The 21,345-nt window shown below is 33.3% G+C and overlaps 1 protein-coding gene across 1 annotated transcript in view; it reads left to right on the forward strand.

Moving 5' to 3' along the window:
• Positions 1–5,818: 5,818 nt before the first annotated feature.
• The window catches only part of LOC118748837 (ras GTPase-activating protein raskol-like), a gene marked incomplete at its 3' end in the record, with an annotated part of 127,031 nt that continues 111,504 nt past the window's right edge, over positions 5,819–21,345 (forward strand). The window contains 1 exon segment of the mRNA XM_036483538.1: positions 5,819–6,586. Coding sequence (XP_036339431.1) covers positions 6,511–6,586 — 76 coding nt within the window.

Raw genomic sequence — 21,345 nt, forward strand, 5'->3', positions numbered from 1 at the left:
AATTTCACGTCTGCACGCTGCCACAATTCCTTTTAATTTAAGCGTCAGCGCGCTTTTCTTCGAACTCCTAAACTGTCATAAAAAATGCAACTCTGTCGAATATATTAGTTGTTTCACTCTCGCATCCACATTTGCAATATCGTAAAAATAAGAGCTTTATGGTCTTTTTTTAACCAACGCAAAAATATTAGCAATATTTTCAAATGTGTTAGTAACAAAAATACCTATGTATTAGTTTCCATCATACAATTCTTGTAGGGTATGTAGTGTGTATGTACATATGTATGCATGCATGTGAATCTAATGTGAGTGTTCCTATAGCGCGTGTGTGTTTATTCCGCGTTTGAATTTTGCAGCCTGTTACACAGCTGCTAGCCGCACTGATAATGTGCGAAAAATTGTATCCACGCTGAAATATGACAGGGTGGGGTGGGACAGTGCTTTGTAGTGCATTAATACAAATATTCGTACGGACTAAACTGCTTGCAAATTCATTGCTATTTGTTTAGTTTATTGTTTGTGCATGTGGGTGCAGCGATTAGCTAATCTGAACAAATTAGAGAGCAATGCGCACACATTTACAGTAGGTATACATTAAAAATTGCTGAAATTTTTATTGCTTTTGCCAAACAAATATTATATGAGAACAATGTTTGAAAACAAACACATTAGGGGTATTCTCTGAGTCTTGCACGGTTTTCGAATGGGACAGCTTTGCAAACCGTGCAATCCGTGCACAGTGCAAGGGCTTTGCAAGTCTTCGATAATACCCCTATTTATTAGTAAGCTAGCGGTGCTTTTGAACGATTTGTTAAAAGAATAACAAACATATGCAATAACCAGTGATCGGACTTCTACCACATTGTGGTAGATCTGCCACTTTTTTGAGCATCTACCACATTTACCACTCAAGGTCTGAAATCTACCACATATTCGCGTTTTTGAGTAGCTTTATTTTTGCTCGACATAATTTTCTTAATTTTAAGAGCAAAAATTGTCCAACACTGAACACTAACAACAGGCAAAATGGGAGGATAAAATAAACCGTAAAATAGTAAATTTTCTCAATATTCAATTTTTCGACAGGAAACATGGTTTTATTGTTAAATTGCAAAATATATGATTTATAAAAAATAATTAATAGCGAAAATGTTAAAAAACAGCGATTTTTGTGAAAGTATTAGAAAATTTCAGTGCATCTAAAGTTTCTAAAGAGTTGTTTACTTTTACTTGAGAATTGTCAAAATCGGCAAATCCTAAGAAGCGGTTTCTGGAACATGCCACATTTGTCCGCTACATTGTGATGTGATTAAAAGAAAAGCTGGCAGCACTCCGCAAGGTTGCAGAAGTCTTTCAAAATATGTTCGAAAAATATCTTGATATGGAAGGAACTGCTTTACACTGTCAAGGCAAAAAATTGCCAAAACTCAACGGCATTTTTAGTAACTTCAATCTTGCACTTTATTATACTAAAATTAATTTTTTTTTAGATTATAATTAAAATGTTTGCAATTTAGGTGAAAGCTTGCAGAATATTTTTAATTTTTGTACAAAGTTTAATCCAAAACCTGAGATCTACCACATTTTTTTTGAAATCTACCACATTTTTTTCCAGATTCTACCACACAAATTTTTAAGTCCGATCACTGGCAATAACCAAACTTTCCGTATAAATGAAGATCTACATACAAAGGCGCGGCGCGAACTAACTAATGTATGTATCTAAAAGGTAAAAAAATAAATATCGGAAAACACAATATATAAAATTAAGTAAAGTTAAATAAATTATATTAAATTAAAAAGTAGAACGAGGTAAAACATAATAAAGTAAAATAAAATAAAAAAAAACAGACAAAAAGTAAAGGAGAATAATGCAGAATAAACATGAAAGTAAGATAAAATGAAATGCATCTAAATATAGTAAATTTAAATAAAATGAAATAACATTAACAAATAAAAAAAAAAACAAAAAAATACATATAATAAAATGAACTAAAAAAATACAATATAATAAAAAAAATAAAATTAAAAAAGTAAAATAAAATAACACAAAATAAAATATATTAAAATAAAAAAAATAAATAAGAGTAAATTCAAATAAAATAAAATATAATAAATAAATAAAATAAAGCATAATTAATCAAATTAAAGAAAAATAAATAAATTTTAAATTAAATATAATAAAAAATGTAGTAAAATAAATTAACCTAAACTAAAATGCAATAAAATAAAATGAAATGAAATGACAAAAATAATGAAATAAACTAAGTGAATTAAATGAAATAGAAATACAAAACTACGGACACGAGTCAAGAAGCATATACATTGGTCGAAAAAAATATAGCCGCACCACATTTTGACAAGTTATAACATATTATTTTTTTTGTTATTTAATTTTAGTTATTTTTTATAAAAATTTAGTTCATTCTTAAATCAAAGTTTGAAACATTATTTAAAATTAAAAAAAAACAAGGACACGAACTTTCGTACTTTATTCCACTTAATTAAAAAGCTCGACATTTTTAAAGAATGAACTATATTTCTATAAAAAATAACTAAAATTAAATAGTGAAAAAGAATACAGTATTTATTAACATATTTAGCTTAAATATGTATGTACACTCAAAAACATTTGATTCAGAAGCAGATTTTTCACAAAGATTTAAAACTGCATTTGGCGGTCTGTTTATCCCATAAATTCACAAAAAAATCACAGAAAATCTACAAAGTGTGCTTTCGTATGAGTTTCCTTGCAGATGTACATATACTATACCATGTACATATGTATGTACATACATATGTACATTAGTGCGGAGTAATTTAATTTCGAAAAAAGTGTATAGCATATAAAAATTCTGCGTTCGATTCTAAGTAAAAATGGTGAATAAACTTTATACCAAAAATGACGTTTGGCCATACCCATTTTTAAAAGAAAAATCAATGTATTATCTTTTTTTCTGAACGAAACTAATTTATCTTTAAAAAAATTTTGTGTTTTCTTCACACAATGTTTATACTAGAGCTCTAGATACCCGGGTATCGAGTAATGCGAGTAGCTCGATACTCGCTCGAAACTCGTTCATTCCTCAACTGCTCAAATGTTTGTTCAAAATTTTCGAGTTTTTGAACAATTTCATAAACAAAAGAAAATTTGTAAATTGTATTCGTCAGCAGCTGCTCTCTAATTCATGTTAAATAAATTATATTATTAAATACCAATGTAACAATCTTTGCATTATATATCAATAATTTTAAAATTTTAAAAAGTTGCTACCAAAAATGTCAATATAATAAAAAAAAAACATTGCTCAAATTACTCGAAAAAACTCGAATTGCTCTAGCTCATGCTCGAAAATTTTCGAGTAATGAGCATTGAACAAGTGTGCGAGTACTCGCTGCTCATATACCCGGGCTGTTTGAAAATGTGCGAACAAAATCGAGAGCTCTAGTTTATACTGCTTTTTCTTTTGAAAATTGGGATGGTCAAACGTAATTTTTGGTATATAGTTTGTTCGCACTTTCTTTGAAAATTTTGCCCGAACAAATTCCTCCACCTAATGTACATATACGTACATAAATAAAAAAATGTGTTAGTGTTTCGCCTGTTTTAATATTCTTAATTATGAATTTTTTATGATTTTTTCTTCGAAACCACAACTACATACATACATACATACATAAAAAATAAAGTCCCTGCGAAAAGTTAAGGGCCAAAACTAAAGCACTCCCCTACCATGACTTTTTTCGGAACAATTTATAATTACATATGTACATATCACCAGTAAGGAGGAAATTATAATTATATAAACAAAATTTTACCAAATGATTTAAATGGTGGTAAATAATTGATAAACCATATCGAAACCTTATGACAGATCGTAAATTAAAATCAATAAAGAAAATTGCAGAACTGGCATATCACAGAATGTAAAAAATGCAAAGTAATGCACTGCAAACAAAATACTGATTATTTCATTGTTTTTTTTTTTGTTTGACCGCTGAAGTGGGGGGCAATTGTTTTGTTCAGTTATTGTTTTATCTGTTATATGCTACATTATTTAAACTTCCTTAATGCAAGCAATCTGTTATTTTATGAGGAGGGGGGTGGTAATTTTTTTCTTTTGAATTTTCAACGAAAGTGCAATGCTATGCCATGATGTCTGAAAAAAAAATTAAGAAATATTCTGATAAAACAGAAATTTACTTTGCTGATTATTTAAAGCGTGTCCGAGAGCAATAAATAAAAAATAATATTTCTTTGTGATACTTTTATTGAAATATACATACATAAGTAGTTAGAGTACACATACATACATTTATACATATACATCCATTTATATACATATATACATTCATCATGTGTTCAGAAATATGTAAAAGCAAAAAAAGTAAAAAACAAACAAAAACAGCTGCATTTAGTCAGTTATTGGTACGCTGTAAATGTTTAGCTTTTAATAATTTAATGGAATTATTAGTTAAATAGTAAACAAGTGGTAATGAAAAACGTCCAAACAGAAAAGCAATAAATATAGTAGGACAGCTGGGCACAAGACGCTGAATTTCTCAAAATAGGCCAACTACAATAAATAGAAGGTAAAAAGGTACAAAATTGTATGCATAAAATATCAAAAAACATTTTTTTTTCATTTTTTTATTTTTTATTTCTTTTTACTTGATATGTAATCAAGCTGCTAGCCGGCTAAACCGAAGCAGTTATGAATGTTTAAATAGTTGGTAGCAGCAAATGGTTTTGATTATACAACTTGTCTTCAGCTGCGAAAGCTGTCAATGTTTGTAAGAAACTGGAAATTTATTCAAAAGAAGCTTTATGAGATAAACTTATGTACGTATGTACGAAAGAGAGGAAAATAAATAATTGTAAATCACTTAGAAAACATGTTTACAAGGCTACAAATAAAAAGGTGCGCAAAGAGGAAGAAGTAGAAGTCTAGTGTGCAAATATGTTTAAAAGAATATACATATCTTTAGCGACAAAAAAAAAATTAAGCAAATATCAAAAATGATGTTTAAAAAATATTTTGCGCGTTGTTATTGTTGTTGTTTAGCACACATATGTATGTATACCTTCAAAGCTGGTCGTTTTTGTGCTAATTAAATATTTATTTCATTAATTTTGCAGATGAAAAATTTTAAAACTTAAAAAGCAAACAAAACAGATCTAAAATTTGTGAAACCACTTAAAAAACTGCTAAAAAAAAGGGGCCTCCATTAAGTGTTCTTGAATGTTAAAAACAAAATGCAAATGAAAACGTGAGCAAAGGCATATTGTTTGGCATAGAAAAAAAAGCAGAATTGCTTAGCCTTAAAAATGTATAAGCAAAACGCATTGATAAACGCAAACTAAGCGAAAAAAATTTAAAAAAAAGTTAATACAATGCATTTATGTTAAGCAGAGAACACTGACGCTCTGCTATTTTTTTCCTTTTAAACCAGTAAAAAATAGAAAATTGCGAAAAAATAAATAAATCAAATAAATAATAATTAATTGCAATGCGTGACAACTCCAAAATTACATAAGATTTGTATGTATAAATATGATTTGCGAATACTAACATGAAAAGCAATTATGATCTTACAAATTTATTAAATCGTAAAAGTGGAAATCTAAATCTGTGTCACATAATAGCCTAAAATAGTGTCACATAAGCAAACAAGCGTAACAAGCCACTAAACAACAATTAATCAATTAATATCTACTTCAGCAGCGCTTTAAAAATCAATTAAATCTTTGCTTAAAATACTTCAATTGAAGTGATTGAACTCAACTCTTCAGTGTTTATTTTTAAGCAAACAGTGGTTGATATCGTCGTCAAACGAGGACGACGACAGAACAAAAAAAAATCAAAAAACAAAGAAAAAATCAAAAAACAAAAAAAAAAACAGTTTTCTGTCAACGAATTGGAAAATCCATAAAAGCTACACAAATGCACTCATCAGCATAAAATCATACAAAAAACAAAATATTGCAAAACACCCACCACAATACACTGAAAGTAGAAAAAGAACAACAACTCAAGCATTTTGTATGTGTAATCTCAAATTCAATAGAAAACAAAAGCAATCAACAAAAATACTCTGCGCATACAGCATCCTCGTATCCTTAACAAGCTCAAGCGCGCTGTAGCTGCTGCGCTCTCTTCTTCTCTATGTAAAAAATGCAACACTGAAATGAAATACAACACTGCTTGTATCCTTGTATTCAATGCGCTCACGCTCGCAACTAACAAGTGAAATGTACATTTGAGCGCTGAGAGCAATACGTATGTGTATATCCTTGGAATCCAATAATCCTGAGTAAATCAAAAAAATTAAATAACAAGTGCTTGTCGTAAACGAGATATATAAGAGTGAAATAGTGAGCGAAAAGCAGTGTGAACAAGTGAAAAAAGGCAGTCAGAGCGTAGTGAGTGGATTGTGGAAGTTGAGAGAGTGAAAGAAGGCCACTGGTAGGCAGCCGAACCAAATAACAACAGGAACAACAGCCACAAGATGGGTCGCCGCTCTTTTAATCGCGTTTGCGCTATAAGTTATCCCAGTCGCGTCGAGGGTTGGTTGGATGTTTGTGGTAAGTTAAAAAAAAAAAAACATTTTTCTTGTAGTTAAAAGTATTAAATTTAAGTTTTAAAATAGACCATAAGGCTCAGGTGATTTTAAAGTGACAGCGTACTTAAAGAAGACTTCAAGAACAGAATAGGTATTTGAGATATGCGTTCAGATGAACAATACTTTTAAGACGGTCTAATATAAGATAAGATATTACCTTGAAGCACCACTATTAGATGGTTTTGGCAAGCTTTGTTGTTGCGAAAACTCTCACTTAGGAATCCTTTAAATGCTAACCTCTAAACTTGTTAGACTAGGTTAGGTCACGTAATATTAGGTTCAGTCATGGCTGTTATAGAGGTGGTTGATTGCTTTGTCTAATCTCGTTTATGATGATTCCTCTAGAGAGGCCTCGAAGAGGTTAGTTCTTCCTAATGCTTCTGCAGGCTGGCTTCTTTAATTTCCTACCTCATCCTTGAAAGTGCTTATTCCAGTGTCTGTTTACAAAAAACTTTCGAATCGTCTTGCTTTTTGGAATAGCTGTCTCTAATACGTTAGGTTATGAGGAGGCTTCTCTTAAGTAGTTCAGTACAATTGAGATTTGAATTGCCCGGGAGTGGTTTTTGAAAATTTTACTACTGTCTTCTCTTGAATTATTTATCCCGAAAATTCTTCCACATATAGCATGCCTAAAGACCATTCATCGAAGTGCAGAACTTTAGCGGGCCCATAAGGTCTATGGTTCAGTGTTCTTTTAGTATTCACCATCTCAAGCACTCCTGAAACGAGGTTTCTCTCCACGCATGATTTGGTTATACATAGTTACCAAATCATGTGTAAAGGGAAATATCGTTCAACTCATTGTTCCTAGCCAGTATTTCTTTACTTGTGAATTCGTAAAACGTGGTGAGATATTAGTAGTTACACCTGGCTCCTGATATTTTGTTTACGATCTTTTCCTAGTAGATACTGGGCCTGGAATGTAGGGTTTTGTGACATTTTTAAATCAATTAAGCTTTACTTTCGAAGTACTTTGATAGCTGTCTTGATATTCCGGCTAGAAGGCGAGCTTTGAACGGTATACCTTCATCATTCTTATTATGGAAATATGAGGGCCTCCATGAGGCAGAGTCGCTTGGCCATATAAGGAATATCCTGTAGATTGCAGCCTCATAGAATATTATGTTGGTCTAACGTTAATTCCGAAATATATAAATGTCTTTAGATTGCTCTTTGCCCCTTCGTTAACCATTATTAAAAACATTCAGTAAAATGTGCTTTATATTCGCCTCACATCAAAACATTATTTGATCCTAATCACAAATAAACAGTACTTGAGAAATTCACCCTTGTGGAAAAGAATCGATAAAGCACTTGCATACGTAGAATATTTACAAAATATTTGCTTTTAATCTGCGCTACACCAAAAAGGGATGAAATCAGCATTGCCTTCGCATACAAACGCCATGAAAAAACGACCTTCTGCGAAAATCCATGTACAGATGAAATTCGCCAGAGCATGGTGGGAGGTGCCGTGGCGTCATTGCACTTAAATTAAACGTCAAGATAAGCAGAAGCGGCTGAATTTAATTTCAGCACATGATGTTGCATTAATTTGTGTGCAAATTGAGTAAGAGAAATATGTATGTTAATATTGAAAAGGACGTACACTTAAGGACGGACAGACAGCTGAAAAACAATACCAAACGACAAGCAAGAGGTCCTTAGAAGGAATAAGCGCACAAACTGGGTGGCAAAAACAGAAGTAATAAACAGTAAAAGTAAGGTCGACTTGGAGGCAATTTTCTGAATACATTTGACTGATTTCTGTGCTGCTACATTTGTACACTTTCGCAAACTGTGAAGGTCCTTTCTGCTGTTTTGAATTGCAGTATATTTATTTTTATATTTTAGTCAGCTTTCGCAGGCCTACTTACAACGATTGCAAGCGAAAATGCAATGCAAGGTTATAATGAAGAGGGTATAAACCACGGATGTGCGGCTAATGCAGCGTTTTTGCTGCATTTAAAATGCAACATTTAGCACTTTCGAACATATGTTTTCGAAGAGCGTTCATGCTATCGCATTTAGCAAATGTACATTTACGCGAGTTCGAAATCGTATGCTTTTGACAAACAGCCGTGTTCCAGTCGCTTATTCAGATCCGTATCTATTACGATCAATTCTCACGCAAAAGATAATGTGCAAAAAGGAAAAAATAAATTTTAAACCAAAACAAAAATTTGAATTGTTTTACCATGACCGACCATTTGTTTATGTACATATATATTCATTTGTCGGTGCTGTCAATTAAAATTTCCTCACTTAATTAGGACACAAAACAAACAAAATTGATCACAAATTGATCCAGATTTCTATCAGCATCACATGGATATTGAATTTTCTTAACTTTTCTTTTCCCAAATAATGTAAAATAATAAATGAAATCTCGATCGGCGATCACTGAAACGCAGCTAGCCACTGTATACTCGAAAATGCAATGTTGCCACTTTTTCTCATTAAACCATGTTCGAATCGTGGAAATTTTGGAAGAACACAGGGTTGCTTTTAGCATTTGGATTCTTAATGCAAAAATGCAGTTGCATTTAGTTGCATTTAGGTGACGAATTTTATATGGATAAATGTACATTTAGAGTAGCATTTAGAGCTAAATGCGCTAAATGTGCTTTTACGCGTAAGCAAAAACAGCCCATAAAGCAGATTAAGTAAAATTTTTGTCATAACTTAGGAAACTTTTGGAAAGCTAAGGCCCCTTTCTCAAGTAGATTTTAAAATTTTTTGTACGGAAAAATTAATATCGATGCCAAAATACATCGCTAGAAAAACATCGATATATCGATGGTTTCCGATGTTTCAAAAGTTGTTAGGGTGTAGTCACATTAAAAGGAAAATTTAATACTTTTCAATTCAAACTCTCTGTAATTCAATTAGAAATATACTTACATATGGATGCATTTCCCTGTATTTATTTACCACCCATTTACCCTTCCTATAAATAGAATAGAAATGCATGCCGTCGTAAGTTCGATGAGCCTATAGTTCCAGGGCCCAATTTCGGTGAAATTTCAACGGGATCCCGGTCCTTGTTTAATGACTAAGTAAGCATTTTTAATATCGAAAGATAAGAGTAAACTCGGACTTTCTGAATGTTCCTCAAAAGAATAAGGAATAAAATTCATGACCAGTCAAAAAATTTTGGGAGCATAAGTCGATGTTAAAACATCGGTGAAACTGGCATCGACGTATCGTCAATTTAGCGATTTTAGTAAATTGTAAACATCGATGGCAAACATCGAATTTCGAACCGATATTATCGATGTTTCAAAAATATCTATGCATCGTTTGCATCCCTAGCTGTGGTCCGTAGCCCGTCGTTTCGAATGTGTTTCAAGCTTTATCTGCCCTTTATACACAAATTTTGTACTGAAAAATGTGTTTGAAGGACGGATAACTTTGAAAACCTACTTGAGGAAACGGCCCTAAGTATGTTAATTTTAAATCGGCAAACGCCTGTGATACTTATTTTAATCAAGAATTGCGGAATTGCAGAATAGAGAAAATTTTGAAGAAATAAAAAGGAACAAAATATAGCCCAACTCTTTCCCATGATTGATGTTTTTGGGCAAAGAACATAGTTACGCGACAAGGAGAGCGACAAGACATTTTCGAAAGAGACAAGAAACGTCAAAACATAGTGAAGCAACCGTCAGCTCAGAAAGCAACGAACGATATATACATTCCCTGTAGCAATTCGGACCCACCCTAGGTTAGTCCTCGGATAGCCCATATTGTTACCAATAAAAGTTCCTCATATTTCCCCTGTCAATGGTTTCAACTGCCATTTTTAACATTGACGTGTCATTGGAAAAGGACCGGTCCAACAACTCACCGTAAGATGTCCTATTTTGGCTAATTGTTCTTTATTATCTGGTTTTGGACTAGTCCATTTACATTTTAATTTTAATAAAGTTTTTCGTTTTAACACGATTTCATTGTGTAATTCACGAATGCTTTTTCGTATTTAAGAAAAACAAAAATTTAAAATTATAAGTTACGCTAATGGGATTTGAACTCGGCCACTCCTGACAGCACAACCAATAGTAGCAAGCATCTCTACACACTCAGCTACAGCCACGACATGTAAATGTGTTTTCAAATGTTCACTTTAAGTGATTGGTTCATTTTGAAATTTTGACGAACACACAGTGGTGTTGTTCGGAAATTTTTTATTGAGCTGTACTCATTCTCGATAAAAAATTCTAGACACCACCACTCTGTACGTAGAAATCTGTGAGTTTAATTTTTTGTCTATCTCTAGAACAATTAGGGACTGGTCGCGAGCTAACATTTTTGATGCAAATAAACGTTCAATTCTAACCGGTAAAATTTTAACCGGTGAGGTACTGGTTCTTTTCGGAAAATGATGAGAACTGTGAATAAATTGCCTTTTTCTCGGCATAATGAATTGCATATCCGAAGATCGTTCAGCAACTAGCAAATACGCTTCAGCTAGCTTTATGAAATCACTGATTCATTGTTTACTCTGAGCCTCACTTAGTTCATTTAACACGCTCTTATCACAAGCTCTCTTTTGGCAATTAGCATTACTAATCAGATATAAATCACAACCGATTGTTCTTGATATATTTGTACTTGTAAATACTGAAATAACTAAGGATTTTTGGGATAGAGATTCGAAAAAGTTGTGAAAACTTCCTTCCTTATTCATCCAATTATACGTCTAAAATAAACTAAAAAGAATACCAAAGAGGAGTAAAAAGAATGTTTTAATAACCTTCTCTATTTCTGCCTTCATCAGCTCCCGGTTCTCCCAAAAAGGCATCTAATGAATTTTGCTTTAATCTCTTGTATGCGTTCGCCAGCCCATTCGGTGTTCGTTTACCATTCATGTCGAAAATCAAGCTTTTGAGTTCAGCGACGAAAATGAAATTATGACTTCGTATTTGTTTGTAGTTGGGATTTGTTTTTAATGTCACTTTGTCTGGTAGTAACCAGAACCTGTCTTCTGTTTTTTTGTCCGCTCTCTGTAACAGTCGAAGACAAGAGTTTGATTATTCTCCTTAGGGGCTTTCTAACTCATCTCAAATCGTTTGGATTTCATACTTCAGTTCTTTAACATATTCTTCCCACAAGTAATATTTTTTTTCTTCAAATTGTGTTTATGGCAAATGCAATTTTTAAGATCACGTATTTAACTCCATACTATGTGCTTTTCTAGCACATACCACTTGTAAAGTGTTCAAAATCTGCCTCTCTGTAAGTATAAGCTGTGTTTTATATAAAACGGCTTTCCTTAGAAACCCCTAAATGTAGAATTTTTCTTTTTTTATATTAATTAGTTAATCTAAGTTCCTACCTTTGCGTTTAGGTGAGACTATTCTATTCCTATTTTTAAATGGCCGAAGATATATTTCTTTCTCGGGATTTCTCTTAAAGCTTTAATTTGGGAGTGGTTCATAATCAAGTTGACTAATACAGAACTGATTTTACCAATGAGAATTGATAATGGGATAAAACACTTTGCACTTTAAACTACATACATATTTAATTTAAAGACTTTGAAAAAGAATTAAAACAAATTACATAATTTTTGTCATGCTCCTCTTCTCTTCCCATTCACTGCTCACTTCTAGTTTATTATTAATCGACTCTCGACCATTCTTTCACAAAATTATGTTCAACCCATGCACTTATGTACACAATATTTAGATTCAGAGCACGTTTTTTAAGTTTTGGCAAACGTCTCTTTCCACAGTTAATAGTGTCGCGAGTGTATAAATATATAAAATCTGGAAGCACTGCTAAGACTGTATTCAGCTACAAAACCAGTAAAAATATTGCTAAAACGAAAACACACAGCAAAAAATGAAAGAAACAAAAAGAAAAAAAAACGCAGAGACAATCTTTTATTTTAAGAATACATAACGAAAATAAAAATTGAGAAACAAATCGCCTCAAGCTAGCCTTAAGCAAAATACGAAATCATTAAAAAAAATGAAACCATCAAAAACCTGTCGCTTAAACCGGATTATACATAAGTTGTTTACAAATTTATAAATAAATCGTGGTTGTTATTTTATGAAAGTCAAAAAAAATTAATAAAAATTTGCAATTGATTTGATGCGAAAGAATGCATTTCCTATTATTAGATCTCCGATCTATTGATTAATATGAATTTGATATAAATTCATGAAAGTTAGAAGAAAAATTTTTCAATAACATTTTCAGTAGCGGCTAGTGCGCTAGCAACGAGAGCGTTAACACAAAATTGAGATAAAAAATAAAAATAAATTCATTTGTAAGTACATAAAATAAAATAAAAAAAAGTATGAAAAGATTAAAATAAGAAACAAGGTCCGTTCCACACGATATGAACCCATGACCAAAAACTCGGCAGTCGTACTCGCATCCGTTGGGCTAGAACATCTATTAAGAAGACATGGAAAAAATACAATCTTCAATTCATTGTCTGTTTTATTAAAAATAAAATCAAGCAGAATCTACTCAAAAATTAAGAAGAAATCTCTATGAAATTTTCCTTGTTTTTTCGTCTGTTTCACCCCTTAGCCCAGAAACTTTTCATAAAGGCGATCTTCTTTTTTTATGCGTCACATTTTCTCTGTGTATGTATTCTACGCTTTTACGAATATGTACATATTCACTGCAGTATTTTTTTCTACTTTCTTTCCGCCTTCTTTATGAACCTGTTCATCGCTGATGTTTGTAGTATGGTAATGCTTTGTATCTACTTTCAAAATACCCGCTCAGACAAATTGAGTAGCATTTACTTTAAAACACCACGCTGAAAAGCCGTGTGTAATCAGCTGAGCTATCGTAGAATGCGTTCAGGTAGACAATGCATTTAGGTTATTTCGGAAAGTACAAACAGGAAGTCAAAAGGACCGACAGCAATGACATTACTTATATGTGTTATTAGTGTCACCATGACAAGATAGTTTTGAGTGCAAAGGCGGTTCGTACCCTAAACAATTAATGACTAGAGATAAAGGTTACAGGTTAGACATGAAAAGTGAAATAGCCAGTGTGAGAAGCAGAACAAGTGCGGCTTAGTTGAGCATGTAGGCAGGATAAGGCGGAAGTGAAGGTTAAAATATGGTAATTAACGCTAGCCTGACAGATGGTAGGGCAACGGGGGAAAAACGAGAGGATCAAAAGATAGAAAAACTAAACAATGAAGAAAACAAAAACAATCCTGGTCTCCAGCTACAAATGGTGCACTTGTGTTGGAGTAATGTTGCTTATCAGAGAGAAATGAAGAGCTACAACTAAACATTTAGAATGTTTTACCATAAAGTCACCTATTGAAAAAACTCAGGTAGAAAATGGAATCGATGCTTGCTGATAGCTGAGAAAAATCTTCTCACTCTGTTATGATCAGTATGCTTTGCTGGTAGCATTTAAAATGAAAGCACCTAGGACACTATAGGGGATAACTAGGAAAAGCTGTTAGATTTTTTCAGTGACAGTTTAGCCTTTATGAAGAACCATGAAAACTCTGTCATGCTAATAAATTAGTTTGTATATTTGCGACTATGTTTGGTCTTGGTTAAAGAGATTGATGTAAACAATTCATAGAGACTATTGTTCTAGCGAAAACGTGAAAGCCAAGTTAGGTTTCCCAAGAAGAGGCGAGCAAAATTTCCGAAACTCAGCAGATTTTAAAAAGAAGACAGAAAATTTGTTTGAGAGTAGGGAACTAAATACAGTTGCCGGTTCATTTCTTCAATACACGACAGGTTGATCTCTCTTTTCTATAGAATACCCATAAGAATCATATAGAATATAACTCCTCACATCCAGTAGTTCCATTATGACCTCAACCCACAACGCAAGTTCATTGATTTCGCGCAAATATAATAAATACTAAACGCTCAAGCGTTGGCCATCCATAAATCTTTAGGTAAAACCTTTAGTCAACACTTCACACAAAAGACAGTTAAAAAAGATAGTAGGAAACTAATGAAGTGGCATATTTTTACGCTGGCTTAAACAAAAGAGCGCGCTGTAGGGTTTTCGTACGTGGGTAGGTTGGCACACTGACGTTGAAATCTGATATGGCAGCAGCGTTAGAACTTCACTACGATCGTAGTAGATTTGCTACGATTTTGATAAATTTACTACGTTACTCCGCTTTACCCACGATCTATTTCGTTTTTCTTTCCCAAATAATAAAGAGCACTTTTCGCAGTATCTGAACTCAAACGTTTGTCTTAGGGCCGTTTTTTCAAAGTTGCTTTTAAAATTTATGTGGCCTTTAAATACATTTTTAGCTAAAAAAGACTACACTTTTTTTTTTTTAATAGAAGAGGTCAAAGAATGATGGGCTTCAAATTACACTGTACGTATGTAATTTTTTAACTTTTGAAATTTTCTAAAAAAGAGATTTATAAGGCCATGAAATAGTATTAAAATGTTTATTTTTTTGTGATTTTGGTTTTTGATTTTTTTGGTGCTTCATTTGTTCAAGGATTCCCTGATATTATCCGCCGAATAATTTTTTGAACCCCTTCAGGAGTGCTATTTAAAAAAAATTTAACTATCGTTCACAAAAAAAAAAAACAAGAGCTTAGAATTTTATATAAAAAATATGGACAATTTTTAAGTTGCTATTCCTTTATAGATGCTAAATAGTATAGTTGCAGGACATGTTATTTTTATGCATTATTTTATTTTTATTTTTAACCAAAAATGGCAAATTATGACGTACATACATACATTCATAAATAATATCTACTACGGAATTTTATTTTCTGCTACGCTTTTTCACTTCATTTACTCTGATTTAGGCTTTTCGTAGCTCTAACCCTGTATGGCAATATTTACACCGCATTCAAAGAAATATATTTATACATTTGGATAAAGGTGTTGGTATTTACATACTTGCAACTTTAATATGCATACAGGTACTAGTTATGCATACAACTAGATATCTACACAAAGCAATATTTTTATATGGTTGAATATCACCTTTGCCATCGAACAAATAAATAAACGGTAAATAGCCGGTATAGTAATGCTAATAAACAAATAATTGTTTAAAAGTCATAAAAATCTGGCAGAATTACGAGCGATTGTATGGTCTTTTTTCCTTGTTTTTTTTTTTATCAAGAAAAGCAAAGTAGAAGTGAAATAATAAACACACTTTAACTAAAAAATGATTAATACGAGTAAATATTTTGCTGGTCTTTTATTCGTTCGCGCTTCGTTGCTCTGTTGTTGATAATATTGTTGACTTTTGAATTGTTGCTATTGTTGTTATGAGACGGCTTGTCTGCCTGGTAATTGTAGCATATTGCTGCCCTTTAGTTTTATTCGGTATCGGCACCGCTGTTCTGATTTTAGTACGCCCACAATTACCTAAAGAACTCCAAACCATTTCCTTTAGATGGAATTTCTGTTTTGAGAAGAATTTCGAATAGAAATTTGTTTTCAAACGAAGTTTTATTTTCAACAATTCTTCTGCAAACTTTTTTGTTATAGTGACTCACATCTTCAGGAATAAGCTTCATTAATTGTTTATGTTTCACGACCAAGTACTTCAACGGACTATCTTCTAACATACATACGGTGACCATATTTATGAGAGCCAAATACGGGACAAAAAATAATTTTTCAAATTTGTTCCACAACAGCTTACAGATCTTAAAGCCTTCTTCAATGATTCTAGATGTATTAGCCCTGAAACAGTATCCCTATAGTAACAACACAAATTTGTAGGATAATTTTCTCGCGATTTTTACCCCGTGAAATCTGTTAAATTTTAGTATAATAAAGTGCAATTTTAAATCGCCAAGGCTTACCATTAATTTCTGGATTTTTTTTTTGTTGATGGTGTTACGCATTCTTTTCATACAAAGTAAGTGGGTTTGACCATTTTTTTTAAAAGAGAAGCAAACGAGCAGCTCTTTCCACTCGCATTTTATAATACTCAATTTTAATGAGTTACAAAATTGCCAACCAAATTTGTTTCTAAAGATTCTAATTAAAACGATTGAAATTTTTGTGAAACCTTGCAGAATTAATTTTTATAGTTTTTTGCACAAAGTTGAAAAATTTTATTATATGGTTTTTGTTAGGAACAGAACTTTACTTAAATAAAATAAATAATAAACATTAAATAAACCAAGGAAATATAGCCAAAACTTACTAAAATATCGAGTCCTAATTTCTATTTTGGTCACTGTATGTATTCCTCGATTCGAATCACAGGCAGGATAAGAAAATAACTGTTTATGGAGAAGACTGGGATCATATACCAACATCACTTAAAACTCGTTCATAGGCATGCAGCTCATTAAATGTAAAGGGGTCGAAACACCGAATACGGGACAAATACAGGACATTAAGAGAAATACAGAACATTTAGCGTCCCGTATAAAATAAATAAATTGCCAGGACAATGGGTCAAAAAAGAGGACTGTCCCGTATAATACAGGACGGATGGTCACCGTAAACATACATATAACGAGTTGCCTTGTCTGCTCGGTTTGCTCAGTTTTTTATTCTTTATGTTGAATTTAATTTACAGCTGCCTCTAATAGCTTTAAATTTTATCAGTTTCTTATCGTTTTGTTGTAACATTTTTAATTTGTTTTTTGCCTTTTGAAAAGTTTATTTTATCAGAAAACAGAAAAAATACAGAAGTTTGTTCATACTTTAGAGAATTTGTTGTGACGTTAGTACAGTGTGATCCCGTTGCACTGACCAACCACTGACCAATAGTAGTTAAGGGTCTCGCAGACTTTGTGTCTAATAAAGCGTTCTGTGTCGATTGCAAACCGAAGAAGAGGGCCATCTAATATACTCAAGGGATGGAGTGAGGATGGTTTAGCATCAGGTGTATTTACTACGGACTGATTGAAGGTTTACGGTATCTAAATTCTTATTCTAAAAGAATATTTTATGGTACGCCTCTGCAATGAATTGTTACCTCATATATAGTACGTACATTACCTCCCACTGCCCGTTTCGGAAAAATTTCTGACCGGAAACACATAATCAATTTTTACTGGGTTCTGGGACGCTGTGGTATCCAGGAAATGAGGATGCGGATGAACAAGCTAGAAAGGGATGCGAGCCAGGATTAAGGAAAACGGGTCAGACCGTTAAAATTTCACTGTATCGCGCTAACTTTGGACACTGCTCGATGAAGGACGAACACGGAGTATACTAAGGCTCTTCAGGGCAAACGGTAGCCTTCTTACAGGAGTATTGGCTACTTTCCTGCGAAGTTCGGAGTCTCACATAGCGATTTCTGCAGGAGCTGTAGGGATGAGGAAGTTATAAAATCTATCCTGCACTTCCTAGGCGAGCTCCCGAAAGTCCGGAGAAAATGCATAGAATTTCTAGTGGACCACATCTTCGGAGCTCAGAGAGACAACTTAGGCAAAACTTCATTATTGGGTTTGCTAGTATTCGCAAGAAAATCAGGTTGGCTTAAAGTCTTGCAGGGATAGGTATAGGAAAACCAATGAGCTTCTGCAGCCTCCGTGTGAACTCTTATAGGAGCTGCTTGTAAAACCTAACCTAACCGAAAAGAACTCACTGCAGAAATCTTTCTTTGCAAAGAACTGACTAAGCAAAGCAGCCACGAACAATGAGGCTCCTTTTAACCCGAGTGGGACAATAGTAAATATAAATGAAAAGGTTTTCCAAAATCTAATACTTAGAACAAAAACTTTCCACAGATTGTTATAAGTTTTATCAAAGATTGAGATCTGAAGGATAGAGATATACTTGAAAAGGAACAGATTAGCGATTCGACTTTTCTTTGTTGTTCCAAACACTTGTGTATTTTATTTTTAGGTCTTCATTAGTTAGTGAAAGGGAGGGTGTGAAATCGAAGCTTTTAAAGTCTTTTTTATAGATAATATATTGAAATCTACAGGGTAAGAGCTATCACCGGTGGTTAGATACTGACGCAGAGTCAAAAGATGGAATAACTTAGATGACTCTAATTGTGTTTTAACTCTTCTCCCAACTTCTTAAACACCAATTCGTGAAAAGAATTTTAAATTTGAAACACAAAACGATTTCTCTGCGCCGACTTTTTAATGACCCAATTAACTGATACAAATGAAATGACATAAAACAATAAGCCTCATGCATAATAAAAAAAATTAATATTACGAATATGAAAATTAATATAAATAAAAGTTTATGAATTGCATAGGCATCTGTACAGCTCACAACAGCAAGCGATAAGCCAAAAAGTGCCAGCAATATTCCAAACACACTCCTATCTCCATCACTGCCACCATTTCTCAAAGTCAAAACGCTACAATTGTCATAATTTTTAAGAGTCCACTGGCTGTAGAAAATGACAGAGTTGTATGAGAACGTGCAAAAATGGGCTCAATGCCCGCAAGTTGGCATGACATTTAATTGAAGATAATTTGTGACGAAGACTAACAATTAGAATAACAAATAGTCTCGTGTAAAGCATGAAGAAGGGCAACTAGGATTTCGAAAGTTATTACGGGCAAACCGAATGAGATCACTTGTTTTACTGCCACAAACTATGTACTCATATGAATGCATGAAATGCACACAAAAGCGTAATTAATTGCAATTTTTGCAACTTCACTTGTTTACCATCATTTCTTCTAATATTTGTTTTATAATAGTCTTTTTTGTTGTTGTTGTCCCTTATCTATGTATGTTTACTGTTCTTTTACCAGTGCGACTGACTTGCTGTTCCCACATTGTCTGCGAAAGTTCGCACAGCAACAATCGAGTACAACAACAATGAGTACACGCGTGCGCGTCACCATTTGTCATGACAAAGCGTGTGGAGCACAGTAATTACTTATTAATATATAAAGTAAAGTAATTAATTATTAATATATAAAATTATAATACTATGCATACGCACACACGAATGCTTTTTAATAGTCCCCAGTGGAGGAAATATGTATGAACAAGTGAAACACATGGCTGTTGCGAAACTGGCTGCTGGAAAAGCGAATAGTATGAAATTTAGAAGTTAAGTTTTTAAAATAGGCAAAGTCATGCCAAATTTGAAATTTTGAACTCCTTAAATGTTAGCCTGATTTCTGATTTGGTATATATGATTAAGAAAAGACGAAATTCTGGTTCTTCGGTTAAGATACCCAGCAGTCGAGAGTCACGACTTCGTTAGACCAAAAAGATCACTCGAATGAGTACGCTCAACTCACGGATGTTTTCATAAAGCTTACGCTGTGATAATTTTTTTCCACAAAAGAATCCTCAACTAACTTTGCTCAGGTTAGTAGGTTGATTAGAGTGGTTTATCAGCCTGTTGTTGTTGTTTATTCGTCAAATCCTACAGACAGTTGGAATTTTTATGAATTTCAGTAATAATGGGCACAGAGTTGCGCCTGCATACGGGAATAGTTGACCGTAGCCTCACACTGCTAAAGGCCAAATATCCGCCGTGAAAATGTTTAATGGTCTATAGAAGGACATACCCGTCGGCCCGTGTCCTGTTATTGCCTTCCTTAGCAGGCTTTTATATAGAACGGCGCTGCGCCGTATAGAATTCATGGCTTCAATCCTTATCAGTCGTCTAGAATTAGTTTAGCTGTATAGCGGGCCACCGATGTCTTAGTTGCTGACTCCTATTCCCGTTTTGTCTGGTTCGGCATGTTCCAGAGAGTCTTATGGTAGAGCGGCGGTATCGAGTTCTTCGACTATGCAATTTGAGATGTGTGTATTCAAGAGCTGCGTATTCAACTAAAAGAGTGATCCGAGAAGGATTTCATCTTTGGATACTTTCCATTTTGGTTAACAGATTGATCTTCCAAGCCCCACATATATTAGGTGTTATGAAAGTAGGAGTATGTACTATTGCTATTACAGATTCTAAACTGAAAAATAATAATAAATTGAAATAGTGGATCATCTCTACTGTTAGTTTCAAAGCTTTTTCATAACTTGGTCATAACGGTTGCCGACTTCCTGCGGCGTAGACAGCCTATCGTGCCCCAAGTAAAGTAACGATATTAGGAAACTCGCAGTTGAGTCCGCGTTCCACCGATTCCCAAATTGATTCAACTTTGCCCAAAGAGGGAGAGATTCCATCATGCCTGTCCGGGATATCAAATTCATTTGATACTACGGACCAAACAAATACAATTCTAGTGCAACTTCCACAGGCCATTGACTTTTAGAAAGGCATACAGAAAGAATAGCGAATCTTGTCTAGTTTATAAAAAAATGTTCGGCAGCCTAGGGTTTCTTCCTACTGTTTGAAATTAAACTCTGCGGCCATTAATGTTTAATTAGGAGTTTAGCCAGTAGAACATGAGAACTGATTTCTTAATTTCATAAAGCTTTAAAAGGTTTGAGCCCATCCATTTAGTTTAGAGGATACAAATATATTCGAAAAAGTTATTAAACTGTTATCATGACATGGGCGAACGTTACATAAGTACATAAGTTAGTCATATGTAGATAGAAAAGGCATTATCTTACCTTCCTTCAATAGATAGCTTAATAGATATATGGCCACTCAAGAAGCCGGTTTGATAAGTGCATAATTAACGCGTAGGAAAATCGCAAAAACTAGTAATTGCTTTGCAGACAATTCGCGCCATTGACAATCATGACAACTATGACGCCTTTGGCAAACACTAACATAAATAAATGCTTACATACAAATTTCAAAAAATAAAAGGCAAGCCTTTCTGCACACAAGACTTTCACTACTTCATGCACTGAACTATTTATTACGTC

The sequence above is a fragment of the Rhagoletis pomonella genome, unplaced genomic scaffold, assembly GCF_013731165.1.
Source record: "Rhagoletis pomonella isolate Grant_MI unplaced genomic scaffold, Rhpom_1.0 Rhpom_scaffold_00013, whole genome shotgun sequence".
In the NCBI taxonomy this organism is placed as follows: domain Eukaryota; kingdom Metazoa; phylum Arthropoda; class Insecta; order Diptera; family Tephritidae; genus Rhagoletis; species Rhagoletis pomonella.